Source organism: Argopecten irradians, chromosome 3, assembly GCF_041381155.1.
Source record: "Argopecten irradians isolate NY chromosome 3, Ai_NY, whole genome shotgun sequence".
Lineage (NCBI taxonomy): Eukaryota > Metazoa > Mollusca > Bivalvia > Pectinida > Pectinidae > Argopecten > Argopecten irradians.
The window spans coordinates 14,761,626-14,776,884 of NC_091136.1; the positions used below are offsets into that span (position 1 = coordinate 14,761,626).

Consider the following 15,259-nt stretch of genomic DNA (forward strand, 5'->3'; position numbering starts at 1 on the left):
TTACTCTGATATTTTAAAGTAAATGGTAAGTATAGAAATGTGAGACGTCTATTAATACCAGGATGTAGAAGCAGAAGTCAATATCTTGTATTGTCACTATATAATGCGATGAATTTGGAGGTGATCTTCTTTCTGCATAGATATATAATAAAGTATCTTCACACGGGTCGACGCAAATGATGTTATACATATAAAAGTCATTATAAAAGAAGTTATTTAATTCAGTCTGATGAAATTAAGTAAGCTTTATTATCTAAATTGAAATTGCAAATTGCAGTGCATTATGTTTTAACAACCTTACCACATCGAACGCGCCTTTTTCAAATAATTTATTATGCAATTCAAATGAAGTATGACGAATGAAATTTTATTTTTATTGCTATTTAATATTGTTTTAATTTCCTTATGCACATTTGATTTGTCATGTTTTCTGCCGTGTTGTCGTATATAGCATCCTCACCATACTAGCGGTAGATCTACGAATGTTGAGAAGTTCTGAAATAACGTTATGACATGTTGTGTAAAATATATATCCAGAAAATTGAACATTTTTATAATATATAGTCGTGGATATTGTCAATTTCAGTTACCAAATAAGACACCCATGTGTGTGACAACACAATGATAGAATTGTTTTACCGTATAATGCGAAACCCCCCCCAAACCAATTATGATCTTAACACACAGTATTCGTAAGGTTACTGATAAAAGAAACTAAGAAAGTATTTATCAATTCTTTTGTTTAAAACTCATAATATCCTCTAATGAGTTACTAATCAAAATCAAATAAAATTATCATTGACTCAAGGATAATACAACTATATTTTAATATAATCGTTTACAACCGCTGATATTATGATTAACATGATATGTAAACATATATAACAAACAGCCCAACTATGACAGTATACATTGCCTATTTCCTATTTATATGTCAAGTCTGTTGTTGTCAATGTCATTATTAGTATGGACACAATATATAACAGAGTGTAACTGTGCTACTTCCATTAACACCGACGTATTGTATAGGGCGTGTGATGGCATTTCTATGTTCGCGATAATGTAAACTTATGTACCTTTTTAAGATATTTTATAAGCTTACTGAAGCATTTTACAACTATACAGCCCTGAGAAAATATATCTAACCTCCTCACACTTTACACCACATTTATTAATATACAAAAATGAACATTTGAAATATTCATACATTTTGGTTAGTTATTATTGATATTCACAAAAACGTACACATGTCTGTTAGTGTTAGTTTGAAAAATAAAAGTAAATATTATTCTCGATTTGAATGCGTTAGTTACGTCGTTACTAGAAAGGTAACCCAGACTATCAATATTACGGGACGTCAAATATGTCATGCCGTCTTCAATTTCTGTTGTCACTTTACTGTTTTCTAACGTCACATCACTGCATCGGTATTTATATCGTGACCTAATTAGTTTTAATTACGACACAATCAATGAAAATAAGTCGGTGCGATATTACATAAGTGACATATGCATAGATATTGCAAAAGCCGACTTACTGAGTGATGTAATTAAAGACGAACGCTTCCAATATAATATATCTGTATTTGTATAATACTATAAGACTCTCATATAAGGATATTCTACCTGAGGGTCACAAAATGTAGTAAAACCCGAAGCTTGCCAAAGGATTTGCAGCATTTTATGATCCCGAGTAATTTCCTTTCATACTTCGAAGTTTTATTGCAATTTTACAACTATAGTATTCCGCCATTTTGAAATAAATTCGAAGAAATCCACGACTGAATGTCAATTGTTCATACATGAAAAATTACGTGATATTTTCAACAAAAATTCCGTTGATTTTATAGTAAAACAAGTCAAATTTGTGAATTTTTTTTTGCTGTTGCCGTGACTTCACGAGGCTTTATTGCATGGGTAGCCATGCAATACAGCCTCATGCGGCACGAGTGTTTTGCCCTAGACCAGCCAGTATTACATCCGTAGGTATGAAAGAAAAAGTTATCTGCCCTTGCCGATAGATGTTGATTATATCATGTACTTGCGTCATACTCTTCAGGAAAATTGAGCCCACAAAAATAACGTCACAATGATACCTTACCGAAAGGGAGCAAACTCTGTACTATGCAAATACGGAATACACTGCAGTGGAAGCGGAAGATGACCCAGCGATTATAAATTAAGAAGTTGCATTTTAAGTTTCCTGGGATACACAGGGATCCGGATTAAACATTAATTTTGACAAGGTTTTCTGTATATTTATGCAAGCGAGTTGTTATCAGACATGTCTTTTCTAAAGTAATTTTGATATCTGTTGACTTCCAGTTCGAATTTGAGATTGAAAATATAACCAGATTGAAGTCAGTTTATAGGGCGATGATACCTTAGTCCATTTTTGAACGTAGCATTCAGCAATCTAGGCATCAAATCCTTGTTTTTTCTCGATTTTTGTAGTGATGGTAACCTTAACCTGGTGTAACATAATATATCTTTCATATAGAAATTGGCTGATACTAAACATCTGTATAGAAATTGGCTGATACTAAACATCTGTATAGAAATTGGCTGATACTAAACATCTGTATAGAAATTGGCTGATACTAAACATCTGTATAGAAATTGGCTGATACTAAACATCTGTATAGAAATTGGCTGATACTAAACATCTGTATAGAAATTGGCTGATACTAAACATCTGTATAGAAATTGGCTGATACTAAACATCTGTATAGAAATTGGCTGATACTAAACATCTGTATAGAAATTGGCTGATACTAAACATCTGTATAGAAACTGGCTGATACTAAACATCTGTATAGAAATTGGCTGATACTAAAATCTGTATAGAAATGTGAAGAATCACTTGAGCGACACGCATGACATGATTTTTTAGTGCGTCATCACATTTAAACTCTCATTGTAGGAAAACAGAAAAAAATAATTACAAGGAAAATAGCATCAAAGTTGTATTTATTAGAATAAATATGTACATATGAAATAGAAGATTAATTTACAGAAAGAAAATGTAAAGTTACAAAGTGCTCTAAAATGATAGTTTCTCGGTAAATGAAAGTTCCAGTATTCACATACATAAGTCAAATTCACAATAACGCATAAACAACTTGAAAAAAATTGTTTGGTTGAAACAAAGATCACTTTTTTAATCAAAATGCACAAAATAGCAAAATACACAATTTACTGCATTAGCAGGCAAAACGTTATATATATAGCAAGCCATGGGAATAAAACAAGGCAGCACAATCTATTGCATGTTTTCCGATCTATTATTTCCAGCATATAAAACAAAATTTTAATAATCAAAATTTTAATATAGTAAACATATAACCATGATCTATTTCGAGTGTTGTTCTATTGATAAAAGTAATCTTTCGGTAAAATTTAATCGGATAAATCATATCTTTATTTCATAAATACGATGTTATTATCTAAGAGATAGAGATTGTTAATGTTTTAGGATTGGTGATTTTGAAGTAAACATTTTAAATATCGGATTTATTATTAAAAAAGAAAGAAACTGATGTATAAACAGTTTTAATATCAAGACAGAAAAAATTCGTTCAAGAAAAAACTCTCCTGGTAAAGAGAGATACCAATATCAATAAACCAAAACACATACAGTGAGAACCTTCACCATGTTGGGCAACGTTGATTTCTGAAATGAAATTAAATAATAAAAAAGGTCATTTTCTTAAAACCTCCGACAACATATAATCAGAAAATGCTGTATGAAAAAAACCCATATCGAATAACATGTCTATCGTATAGTGTATATATTGTTTATATTTACATTCTGAATGTTTCGTCACTATATGAATCAACCAACTGACGAAAACAAACATTTGCCTATGAAAACACTATGAATACACTATGAATACAACGATTCTCGTGCATCGATCAGCTGATTTCAAACATCACGCCAGTTTCATATCAATCAAAAATAGTCCCACACAATATTTTAATGTATAATCTTTAATGTGTTGTTTCTTGATATAGAATCAACTAAGGTTTACTGTAATAAGTCAATCTAATCTTATTTTAACTATATTTCTTGTTTATCGATTGTCATTTGCAAAAAAAAGTCGACCGGAAGGCGGAAGCTTGAAAACGCGACGTTGTGGAATGACGTACATGGGTGTCATAATTTTAAATATAATATAATAACCTTTCAACATATTTATTCTCATAAGTTATTCTAATGTAAATATATGGATTGAATGTATTTTTCTTAACGCGCTCCACGGGATATGTAGATAGCTTCTGCTATTCATAGCCGCTATGAAATTAGAAAAATACATTCAATCCCTATATCGTAACAATGATGACAAGGTAAGTCTGACAATAAGTCATCAACTGATATAATAATACATAGTATACACATTTTATGCATATACAGATATTTGTTTCACGCTAAGCAACATTGTAAATTATTCAATCATTAGTCCTTAATGTTCATCTTTCCTCGAAGAATAATTTTGATAATTTTTTTCTTACCTGTTTCTGTATGTTTCTGTTTCTGACGTTTCAATATCGGACCTAAATTGCATAATTTAAATTGTAAATTAATGCATGGTCGTAAAGTACTGAATTTCAAATAACTTGTGCTTTTTGTGAAATGATTTTTTATAAATAGCATGTTTTCCTTTTTTAGATTTTGACAATGCATATTTCCTAGAACAAAAGGTTACTACGTAATTTAGTTGAGCATTTTTGGTAAAACAAACCACATCAAATACTATAAATAATTTCGTTGATGCTATATTGATATAAGATCAAAAGAATCGCTTCCAATATGTATATTTATATAATCGAAAGACAAAAACACAGATTTAAGAGTGACGCACTTTAATATTTCTATTTCATTTTTGTCCTTTTTATACAGTATATTTATCATTTCATTAAAATTAATCATCATTTTATCAAACGAAATTCAATGATGTTCTTATTTATGAAGCCTACGGCTAAAGGGAGACAACCTCTAGCAATCTCTGCGTTTGTTAATATTATTGCTGCCTGTTATATACATTGAAATTTGCAAGCAATATCATCATATCATTTCTACATAAAAAATCGAAGTCCTGATCATTTTTATTCTTTATTCCTTCTGTCCCAATCTGGATGTTGTTTCATATTGCAGATGCTCCCCCGCCGAAAGCTTATAAGCTTTGCATATCATTTGTACAACAACTGTTGATTAATCGTGTTTTTATGTGTTTAATTAACACAAAATACTTATAAAACTATTTATTTCTGCTTTTGGTGCATGACGAATATTGGAAAATAATCATTTGAAACCATTAAAGTATGATAAATACAAATAATTCGGCATGAGTTTCGAACAAAGGCTACAAGAGGTTAAAGTAAGTCTTATGCACCAATCACCCTTAACATTAAAGGATACAAGTGTTTAAATCACCCGAAAAAATGTTTTGACCGGCAAACGACACATTAAGATAATACCTACCATTTGAACCACCGTCTACGATCACGGTGATGCTATCCGCGAAAGCTCCAATTTTACATTCGAACGTCACATCTGTTTCAAACGCTGTCGTGAGGAATGTCAGAGTTGATTGGCCGGTGAAACGACAAAGATGGTCGACTGGTAAGTCCAAAGTTTCTAAAAAAATAATGGTATATCATACTGTGAGTCGATATCAGTGTCGTTGAGCTTTTATTTATCTCACATCTTTGTAGCATTGTTACAATCCACATGACAGAAATCAAAGTGCGCTGAACTTGTACCATATTAAACTTTACTTTGAAATATTTTTTTTCAAAGTGGGTTATAACAAACTTAAATCGGACATCTCTAGTGTCAGCGATACTGTTGAACACTATCGTAATGATGTCATTTGCGTTAGTTTACAGGCCAATTACACAATGCCAATACAAACTAGATTTGATCGCGATCAAAACACGGGATTTCCACCCAAGTAATGATATAAGTAATGTTATCGAACAGGCGATTGTTTTAATACTCTTTCCCTTCGTTTTTTAAAGTCGAATGAATGCATAACGATCGAACGAACAAAAGAAAAATGAACAATGAACGAACGAAATAAAGAACAAACGGACGAATGAAATGATTATTATACATTGTATTCAGCTGCACGTTGATATCCATGATTATAGTGAAATGTACTTCCTTACACATGCACATGTGGACAATAAAAGTAGCGCAGAGTTAAACCAAAAATAGATTTGTGAAAATCTCCCTATTTGGGCATAAGATTTCATAACCAGGTAACTGTTTCAGAGCTTACTGATTGGGTATATTCATGGTGCGTCAGTTTAAAATTTTAAGGTTTGATGAGTGGGTTAGACAAGACATGTAGATTGAAAAACTGTAAAGAAATTTTGAACTTTTTTTAGTCAGTTTCTGACAGAGAATCTCGAGATTGCAACTTATTTAGCTTCAATAAGTATTGTATATAAATATCGTGTCTAATAGGTTCTAAACCCCGGGGCCTGTAATTTACACGCAGCGTTGCTCCCTTATACATTTGTATAGTCTATAGGATCCATTTATTCTCATGACGGTCAGAACGAAGGTAACCAGTAAGATAATGTATACAACTCTTTGTTGTAGACTTTAAGAGCCTTCCATCTATTAAGAGATTTGATTCTGCTATATCAGAATATATGAACTGTATATACGTTTCTGGCTTTATCTGAATATTGAGAAGATTTTAATAAAATCTGAATTCTGATCTTCTATACAAAGGTATTCCGAAAAAAACTATCTTCTAGTACTTGAAGCCTTTTACCAAACTGCAGGTGTGCCAATGACGTAAGGTTTGGTGGGGCAACTCGTTCTACATGTCTTACTTCTTCACAACACAAAACACATCTGTTTGCTTCCAAGTCCACGTTCATTCTCCTTTTCCTTAATAGCGATGTTGGACAAAGGGGAATAACTCACACAATGAGAGCTAGAATTATCTCCCCTTTGGCCACACAATGTATATAAACACAAACTACATAAACAACATCCAACACACAAAATAAAATTGGGCTTACACAATTTTTACCATGGGTGTTTAAGATAAGAAAGAGATTGGATGCGGAATAAACAGGAAAGGTAACAGCTAGAAAAAAGTATTTTGTTTTAAATGGAACTTTACGATGTTGCTGCCTCCCCACAGCAATACATGGTGCAGTATCCGAACCCGGTGTGTCACGATGATGTGTGAAATGTGAGTGACAAAAAATGAAACTTTTGATAAATAACGTTGTTATCGTATGATCGCATTACCTACTCATGTTTCTAGGGATCTTGGTTATTAAGAAGTAGTTTACAGATTTTAGCTTATTTGACCCTAGTGACCTTGAATGAAGACCAAGGTCATTCACCTGAACAAACTGATTAGCCCTTCATCCCAGCATGCCACTAGCCCAATATCAGGTCTCTAGGCCTCTTGGTTATTAAGAAGAATTCGTTTAAAGAATTTAAGCTTTTTGACCCCTGTCAAGGTCAATGAAAAACATAAGTTCTGTAGACATCTGTCCATGCTATGTCTATGAAAAAATTCAAGCATGTATGTTATGTATTAAAGGCGCTGAAATCTTGTTCATTTTTTGCGGGAAAACGCCAAAATCGCCATTTTCAAAGGGCTATATGATTTTGGTTATTAAGAAGTAGTTTACAGATTTTAGCTTATTTGACCCTAGTGACCTTGAATGAAGGCCAAGGTCATTCACTTGAACAAACTGATTAGCCCTTCATCACAGCATGCCACTAGCCCAATATCAGGTCTCTAGGCCTCTTGGTTATTAAGAAGAATTCGTTTAAAGAATTTAAGCTTTTTGACCCCTGTCAAGGTCAATGAAAAACATAAGTTCTGTAGACATCTGTCCATGCTATGTCTATGAAAAAATTCAAGCATGTATGTTATGTATTAAAGGCGCTGAAATCTTGTTCATTTTTTGCGGGAAAACGCCAAAATCGCCATATTCAAAGGGCTATATCTCCGCCATTTTGGATCGCATGACCTTGAAGCTTTTCATTATATATTTCTGAGAGCATGACCTTTCATATCCAACTTTCGAATTTTCTGTGTTGAATTTCACTTTTGACCTTTGTATGACCTCGTAGTGAACTCTTGACCTTGACAAAATCTCTGATAACATGTAATGAGAAAAACACGCGATATGTCAGGATCTACCTAAATAATTAAACAGGGACGACGAAGAGCGTACGGTAATGAAGTTAAGGACTTTAAACTTCAAAAAAAGGTTTTTTTACGTCTGTGACCTTGATATCGTTTCATGATTTCATATATGACGTGTCCAAAGTTGAGCGTCATACCTTATTCCGTTTGTGAGATATCCTGCTAACAAGATTTGTGGTAATAAGAAAAAAAAAGAAAAATATTAAGAAAACACAGAACAATAACAATAGGGATTTCCATCCGTAAATGGAAGTTCCTAATAATGAGACATTATCAGAATGATATGTATACACGAATGGCAGTTGATCGTGGTCAGATATTTTTTTTAAGTGACTGATATTTCATTCAACTTGCACACCACAAACAAAGCGCAACCTGGGACCCCGTTCAGATGTCTGTATCTGTATCGGTGTAAACAAGATAAGATGATACTACATCTGAACGCATTTATTGAATAAAGGATAAAATAAAATATAAATTTTTCAATAATGACAATTGCTAAAATGATAGTACTAACCCGATGTAGTCCCGGTAGTAGTGTACATGTAGGCTCCAGCCATCATATTGTATCTGTACCACTCTATGGGAGCGTGTGGTTTACCTACAGGGCCGGAACATGTCAATGTAAGGTTGGTACCGGGGGCAGTATGGAACTCTTTTGTTGGGTACCTATCACCAGCTATGGTAATCTGAGGTTCACCTGCATATGCTGTATGGAAATACGTGAGAGTAAAATCGAGAGCAAAACAGATATTACTGAACTTAAATATTATAAATAAAATGTTCTAAACCATATTCCGTTATTACACGATAAAGAGTTATCTTCTCTTGATAGAAGATGACTCCATAATAAAAAAATGAGTTTGTCTCGTATACACATAACGTCATACTCACTTACTACCCGCAAGGGCAGATGACCCAATAACACGCAAATGGGGAATACCTTGTTGCCAAAAGAGTAAATATAAAAAAGTAACGAAAACCATGACTCAATCTCTATAACATAAGGAAATGCTGTCAAAATAAGTCATTGCTTACTGTATATGGACAATTCCTCTCGAACTGTTTGTACATTGATATCATTTCCATTGTATACACCCAATAGAGCGCATGTGTAAATCCCTTCATCGTCGCATTCCATCTCGTGCAGGATGACTTGTAGAAAGATTTCGTCCATGGGATATCGCTGGTACGTCACTGTACTTTTCATTTCTAACTTTTTACGATCGATCCCAGCCCCCCACTCAGGCACCGTTCCATTTGTACTTCTAAGTGTCAGGTAAGGGCGTTTATATGACACAGGTCCCTCTCTTAGGAGTTGGATGTATCCAAATTGTGTGAGGTTTTCGGCTAAACTTCCAATGGAACATCTTATAGTTACGTCGAAGTGTCCTTGGTACTGAACTTTTGAAGGGTTGATAGTCAGAACCAATCCTGAGAGAAATAACACGTCTTAACTTTTAAGTGAAATCATAAAACGTGAATTAAAATTTAAATAAATAACAAGATCGTGTATAGGAATTAATATGTCGGGGCTAAAAATTCGAGTACAATCATGTATTCTGAAAGCTTATAATTACTCTTTAACGACTGTATACGTTTTTACCAAAAATGAATGACGTCAAAATACAAATCTTAATGGTATCACACATGAGTTTTGTGAAGCTTGATTTCAGGTTTTCATTACGAAACATTGGACAAAATGCTGTCCTGTAAGTGAAGTAATTCTACAATCTGCACAAAGAGCGCTCAACAAATGGCTTTTTTCTTGCAGAATATAATTTGGTTTGCTTCCTATAAAATGTATAACATTTGTTGCATATTAGTAGAATATTTATAATGTGAATACTAACCTTCTTGCTTCTCACTGTTCGAGGTTTCATTAGTTTCAATAGTACCATTTTCAAAACCAAAAATTTGATTGACTGTAAAGAAGAAAACGCTTGTCAAATTGATAAAAACATATATTTAACGTGGTCCTCCTTCATCTTTATTCTCACATTTGAAAGGACCTTTTCCGTAGAACAGAAATCAATTTTCAATTTTCATCACAAATGACTCACATAGTAATTATAAACATATAACATTGACAATAAGATTAAACACTTAAAACAAAATAACAAAACATGTTCTGATTTTGTTTATCGCTTGTGAGAAAGTATTTGCTGAAGACCCTGTAGTTACCACATCTGATTTAAGTATAACTTACAACTTTTCCTTGCTTTATATGCAGTTACCACAGCCAGGGTGTCATGCAAGGGACCAATCCCACATCTGAATGTCACCTCTGTTTCCTCCTCTGTTGCAGTAAACGTTAGAAAGCTGGTCCCGTTGTAAGCACATGCGTTTCTTTTTTCAACCATCAATGTTTCTTTATGATATAAAGAAGTAGTTGAATTAATTAAATATATCTGGTTGTTTCTATATTGCTAATATGTCATACAACAATACTATTTCATGCATACGGATTTTCATTTCCCGTCACTCTCAATCCACTCGAAAAAAAAGATATTTAGCCTTTTATGTATCGAGATGATTACATGTATATTCTTGTCGCAAATCGTTGCATATCAATGGAAATAAATTGTACTTTAAGATGTACTTCAATTGCTTTCTGACATCACTATATCAGAACATACAGAATACAACATGATTATCTAAATTGCCCGATTCTTTTAAATCATATACATCATTGTTATGTAAAAAAAACATAAAATAACATTAACTTAGATTTTGGCCAGTGAAACATCACTTTTATAATAATTTAAGGAATATGTTTTAATATTAAGGAGATGTAGCACAGAAATCAGATTGCATACTGAGAGTACAATACATAACAAAGCTACTTCAACTTATTATAATTCAATTTAATTCAAAGGAATTTCAAATTTCTCAGAGAATACTCGTTCCAATGAAGGTTGAGTTATGCCTATCTTAGATAACCCCTACCTTGGTCTACACCATCCTCCAGCTGGGTAAATGCGCCTACTCTGCTGTTGTATTCGTACCAGACGATAGGGACATGGGGCTTTCCTACCATACCATTACACATGAGGTTCACCTCACTGCCGGGCTCTACAATTAGTCTCTCCCCAGGGACTTTCTCATTGAAGTATGTTATAGATGGTTGTTGTCCGAAAGCTTCAAAGTTAAAAAAAAGCAAAATTTGTATATTGTATTACCATCTTATTTTCATATCATATTATAAATTATAACATGTTTTTTTACGGGAGATTTACAATTTGAAACCAATAGTTTTATTTGAAAAACTGCTTAACTTGAAATAAATAACCATCTAGGTTTACAATTCATTGGCTTTGGCTTTGGTATATTGATAGTTTGTGTAATTCATCCATAAAGATTTAGATATCAACATGTTCATTTGTATCGATTAGTCGCACAGTTACCTTTACAAGACATCATGTATCCATCTTGTGCATATTATTTGAATTGAAAATAGACAGAAGATACATACTAACACTAAAAGTATACAAAAACAAAAGGGCATAAATGTAAATTTGACTGATCAAGTTAGCATTTTAATAACTAATATCACAAACATAAAGGTCGCGTTGAATCAAATAGCAAATTGAGATTAAATGAGTGGTACAGAACTGTTAAGACTATCTTACATTGACGAATATACAATCAACTACTGTTTCAAGAATAAGGTCATATGGCTATGCTGAAGATGCAATTCCCCATTATGCCTATTACGAACCACTGTATTATATTTTTCTTTCTAAACGTACGCTGAATTGATAAATAAGACATCAGGATGTATTTCAATTATTCAGAATCTACTATAAATGCTTACAATAGATGATGAGTTCATCCCGAATGTGTTCCTTCACAAGGCTTCCATTTTTATCATTTCCAAATACTTCGCACGAATAGATGCCGCCATCGTCACATTTTATCTCGTGCAAAGTAACTTTCAAATACGTCTCCTCCATTGGTTCTGTCGAATATCTAACAGATGATTTTCCGTCCATCTCTTCATCATCAACCCAAGAACTCCATTCTGGGAGGGTACCATCAATCACCCGCAGTGATAGTAACGGTTTCTTTCTCATCAATAACGTTTCTTTTGATATTTGCACCCATCCTACGGTCTCAATGTCAGTTTCCCCGAGACCACAAAGAATGGTGACGTCATGCTTCCCAATGTACTGCACTTTTTTAGGCTCAATAGTTAGGAAAACACCTTGCATATGTTAAAAATACAACAATTAAAGTAACATAATTGTTACTGAAAATTTTAATGATATTTGAGACCTGAACCAAATTACTTAATTTTCCTCATGCATGTATCTACATACAGTCAAAACATGTCGCTAGTAATGGTAAATACATAGAGAAATATGGAACAATCTGTATGTAACGTTACGTAATTTCAAAATAAAATTTGATTGAAACACTATGAAATGTAAACTACCTGTTCTGTTTTTGCATATTACAGAGTTATGTGCCCTTGCAGGTAGGTATTGATTAAGACGTCATGTGTTTGCGATACGTTTTAGAGAGAAATGCGTGAATTGCGACCACAAATTTAAATGATGACGTCACAATGGATACCTACCCACAAGAGAGTTAACTCTGAAATAGGCAAAGAATAAAATTGACAGATCTTCAACAAAATACATTTTAATATATCATTACTATACTTTATAATTTTGTATTATTAAATTTGCATTGCAATCATTTGCCATTTCATAACATCGAAAAGAGCACATCGCAGTAAAGGGGAACTTTTCAATGCGTCATATGTCAAAATTCTAATACGAGAAATTATTTAGGGCATAGCATGAACTATTTGCCTTGTAACTTTACTCTAAAATATTTCACCACGGCCACCAAAATAATAAAAAAAAAAAATATGACGTGAAAGTCAAGTTTTACTTTCAGTATCACACTAAATAAATAGCATATTAACGGTATATTTATCTAACTAAAATGTTAAAGTATTAAATCATGAGCCACGATCCTTAGTGAAATCGGTATTTCTGTTAACCTACGCTAGGTTCAAATATCAGTCTCGTACGAGTCAAAATAGTGAGATTTGATAGTGCAACTAAGTTAAGTAATTACTAAATTGTATCTACCTAAACATGTTTAACATATTTACCTGCAGCTTGTGCTAAAATACCAGTGATGAAAATGAACACCAAAGGTCTGTCCATGGTGAAATAGTTCAAAACGGGACTATATTGAACCTCCGCATGGTCAGACTGTTTGTTTTATAAACTAAATATCCCCATTTTATAAACACGTGGATAAGACGGAGGTATTCACGGGTACATTGTGGGGAATCACCGTTCTTATCTCAAGACACTGACGGTAATGTTACAATGATTACTGGTGGATTTATGTGTTATGTGCCAAGTTCTGAGAGGAGACCCTTCCCATATTTACAATTTGTGTCCATTCCGATGCATTTTTACTTCCTCATAGATAGATTTAACTGCTGAGTTAGTTGGAAAAAATAGTAAGTTACTCGAAGTAAACGTTTATATGTTATCTTACTTAGAACTAGTGCCTTCCGAAAAACAGCATATATAATTAAATACTAAGCGTTTTGGGATCATTTAACTGAGAGAGCATATTGAGATATATCTATAAGTACATGTACGCATATTTTCAAAACCTTAAATGTATCTCATTATTTCAAGAAATCATCAAAGAAAATTCAATTTAGAAAAAGAGACCATTGTGTTTCGATAAACTTCATATTCGCCCTTCCTTCATAAACAAATGTATCCAGTATTATACTACAGGTCCAACATTATTTAGCGATTGTAAAATTATTTTAACACTCTTCTGGTGTATCAAATGTAAATCACCATTGTATTTCTTTGAGATTGTACCGTCAGGCTCAATGTAACGCCATTAACGATATGCCTGTTACAGTCAGAATACATTAATATTACAATTGACAAAAAGGTATAATCAGATACATCATGTGAAAAAGTGGTCCATTCCGCAACATTAAGTATGAAACTAAACGTTGACATAGTTTTTTGTAGTCTTTATTGACAAGTTTGACTGCCTTCTACGGTTGTTATCGGAAAACATTCTTATTTTTACTAAGTAAAATTATATTATATTCCTTTTTTGTTATCTCGCGTATGTCCGACTACATCAATGGGTAGGTTTGCTTTACAGTAAAAGCTACCAGGATGAACATCGCTATTTCACATCAAGGTTACCTTTAACACAAGTGTATATAAGGTGCCTACCGTATACATGTCGGTTCTACATCGTTTAATCACTAGGTTATAAATGTGACCGAAGTCACGTCTGGAGTTAGGGCCAGACATTTTAGGCATTCTATACAGGTATATGGCTGGTGAATCAACCAGGTATCTAAAGTTTGGTATTTTGCATGTAAGAAACTGCTTCCATTAAATCAATTTATCTTTAACGGAACAGTAGCGTTATTTGTAAGAAACCTGGATACTGATATGATTGACAAACATTCTTTATTCAACAATACTTTCTTTAATTTTATTTTATTCAAAACTTTTGGAAATACACCGACTTATCCAAACCATATATAAAACGTACACATATATAGAATAATAATAGATATGTTGCGTTTATATAGTTCAACGACTTATTTTCTGTTTCGCTATCTGAACATCCCTTTAAATGTGTTTGCATTTCAGTGATCATTTTAGCATTTTCATTAATTACAATATATTTTCGTGTTCTTCTTTTTGTTTTTAATTAGTCAGTTCTCATACCACGCAAGCGTTATTTCTAAATACCTGTATACGCCAGTCGACTTCAGGATGTGTAAGATCCTCCTTAGATCGAACATTTCCGAGTTGTCTTTTGAAACAACGACAACTTATGTCTGATTTTGGAAGATAAATCCCTTTTTATCAGAGCCCCTCGTTATACAGAACAGCTGAAATACCTCACATAAGTTTGTAAAGATAATTGCAATTAACAATAATTTCGAAATAAAAACTGACACCGTTAGTCTAAAAAACGAAAATGAAATAAGCCAAATAGATGTCATTCTATACAATAATAAAAATGTCTTCACATGTCCCTCACCTA

The 15,259-nt window shown here is 33.0% G+C and overlaps 1 protein-coding gene across 2 annotated transcripts; it reads right to left on the reverse strand.

Moving 5' to 3' along the window:
- Window positions 1-3,030: 3,030 nt before the first annotated feature.
- On the reverse strand, window positions 3,031-15,259 carry LOC138317634 (uncharacterized). Of its 2 annotated transcripts, none has more exons than XM_069259435.1 (10): window positions 14,962-15,259; window positions 12,009-12,398; window positions 11,141-11,332; window positions 10,401-10,562; window positions 10,045-10,116; window positions 9,230-9,625; window positions 8,709-8,900; window positions 5,482-5,637; window positions 4,512-4,553; window positions 3,031-3,672 (listed from the first exon to the last, which is right to left on the reverse strand). In XM_069259435.1, exons 2-10 carry the CDS (start codon window positions 12,265-12,267, stop codon window positions 3,578-3,580), a joined length of 1,566 nt encoding a protein of 521 aa, XP_069115536.1. In that variant the 5' UTR covers window positions 12,268-12,398; window positions 14,962-15,259; the 3' UTR covers window positions 3,031-3,577. The 2 variants fall into 2 exon arrangements, with proteins under 2 accessions (XP_069115536.1, XP_069115535.1); XM_069259434.1 differs by lacking the exon at window positions 14,962-15,259 and adding an exon at window positions 13,320-14,592.

Bases quoted from the DNA above. Each gene is read 5' to 3' on its own strand.
- LOC138317634 (XM_069259434.1), bottom strand. From the start codon at position 13,374: ATGGACAGACCTTTGGTGTTCATTTTCATCACTGGTATTTTAGCACAA. The intron at 5,638-8,708 runs GTTAGTACTATC...TTATTTTTTTAG, and splicing joins TACTACCGGGACTACATCGG to AAACTTTGGACTTACCAGTC. The intron at 4,554-5,481 runs GTAGGTATTATC...TATGCAATTTAG, and splicing joins CGTAGACGGTGGTTCAAATG to GTCCGATATTGAAACGTCAG.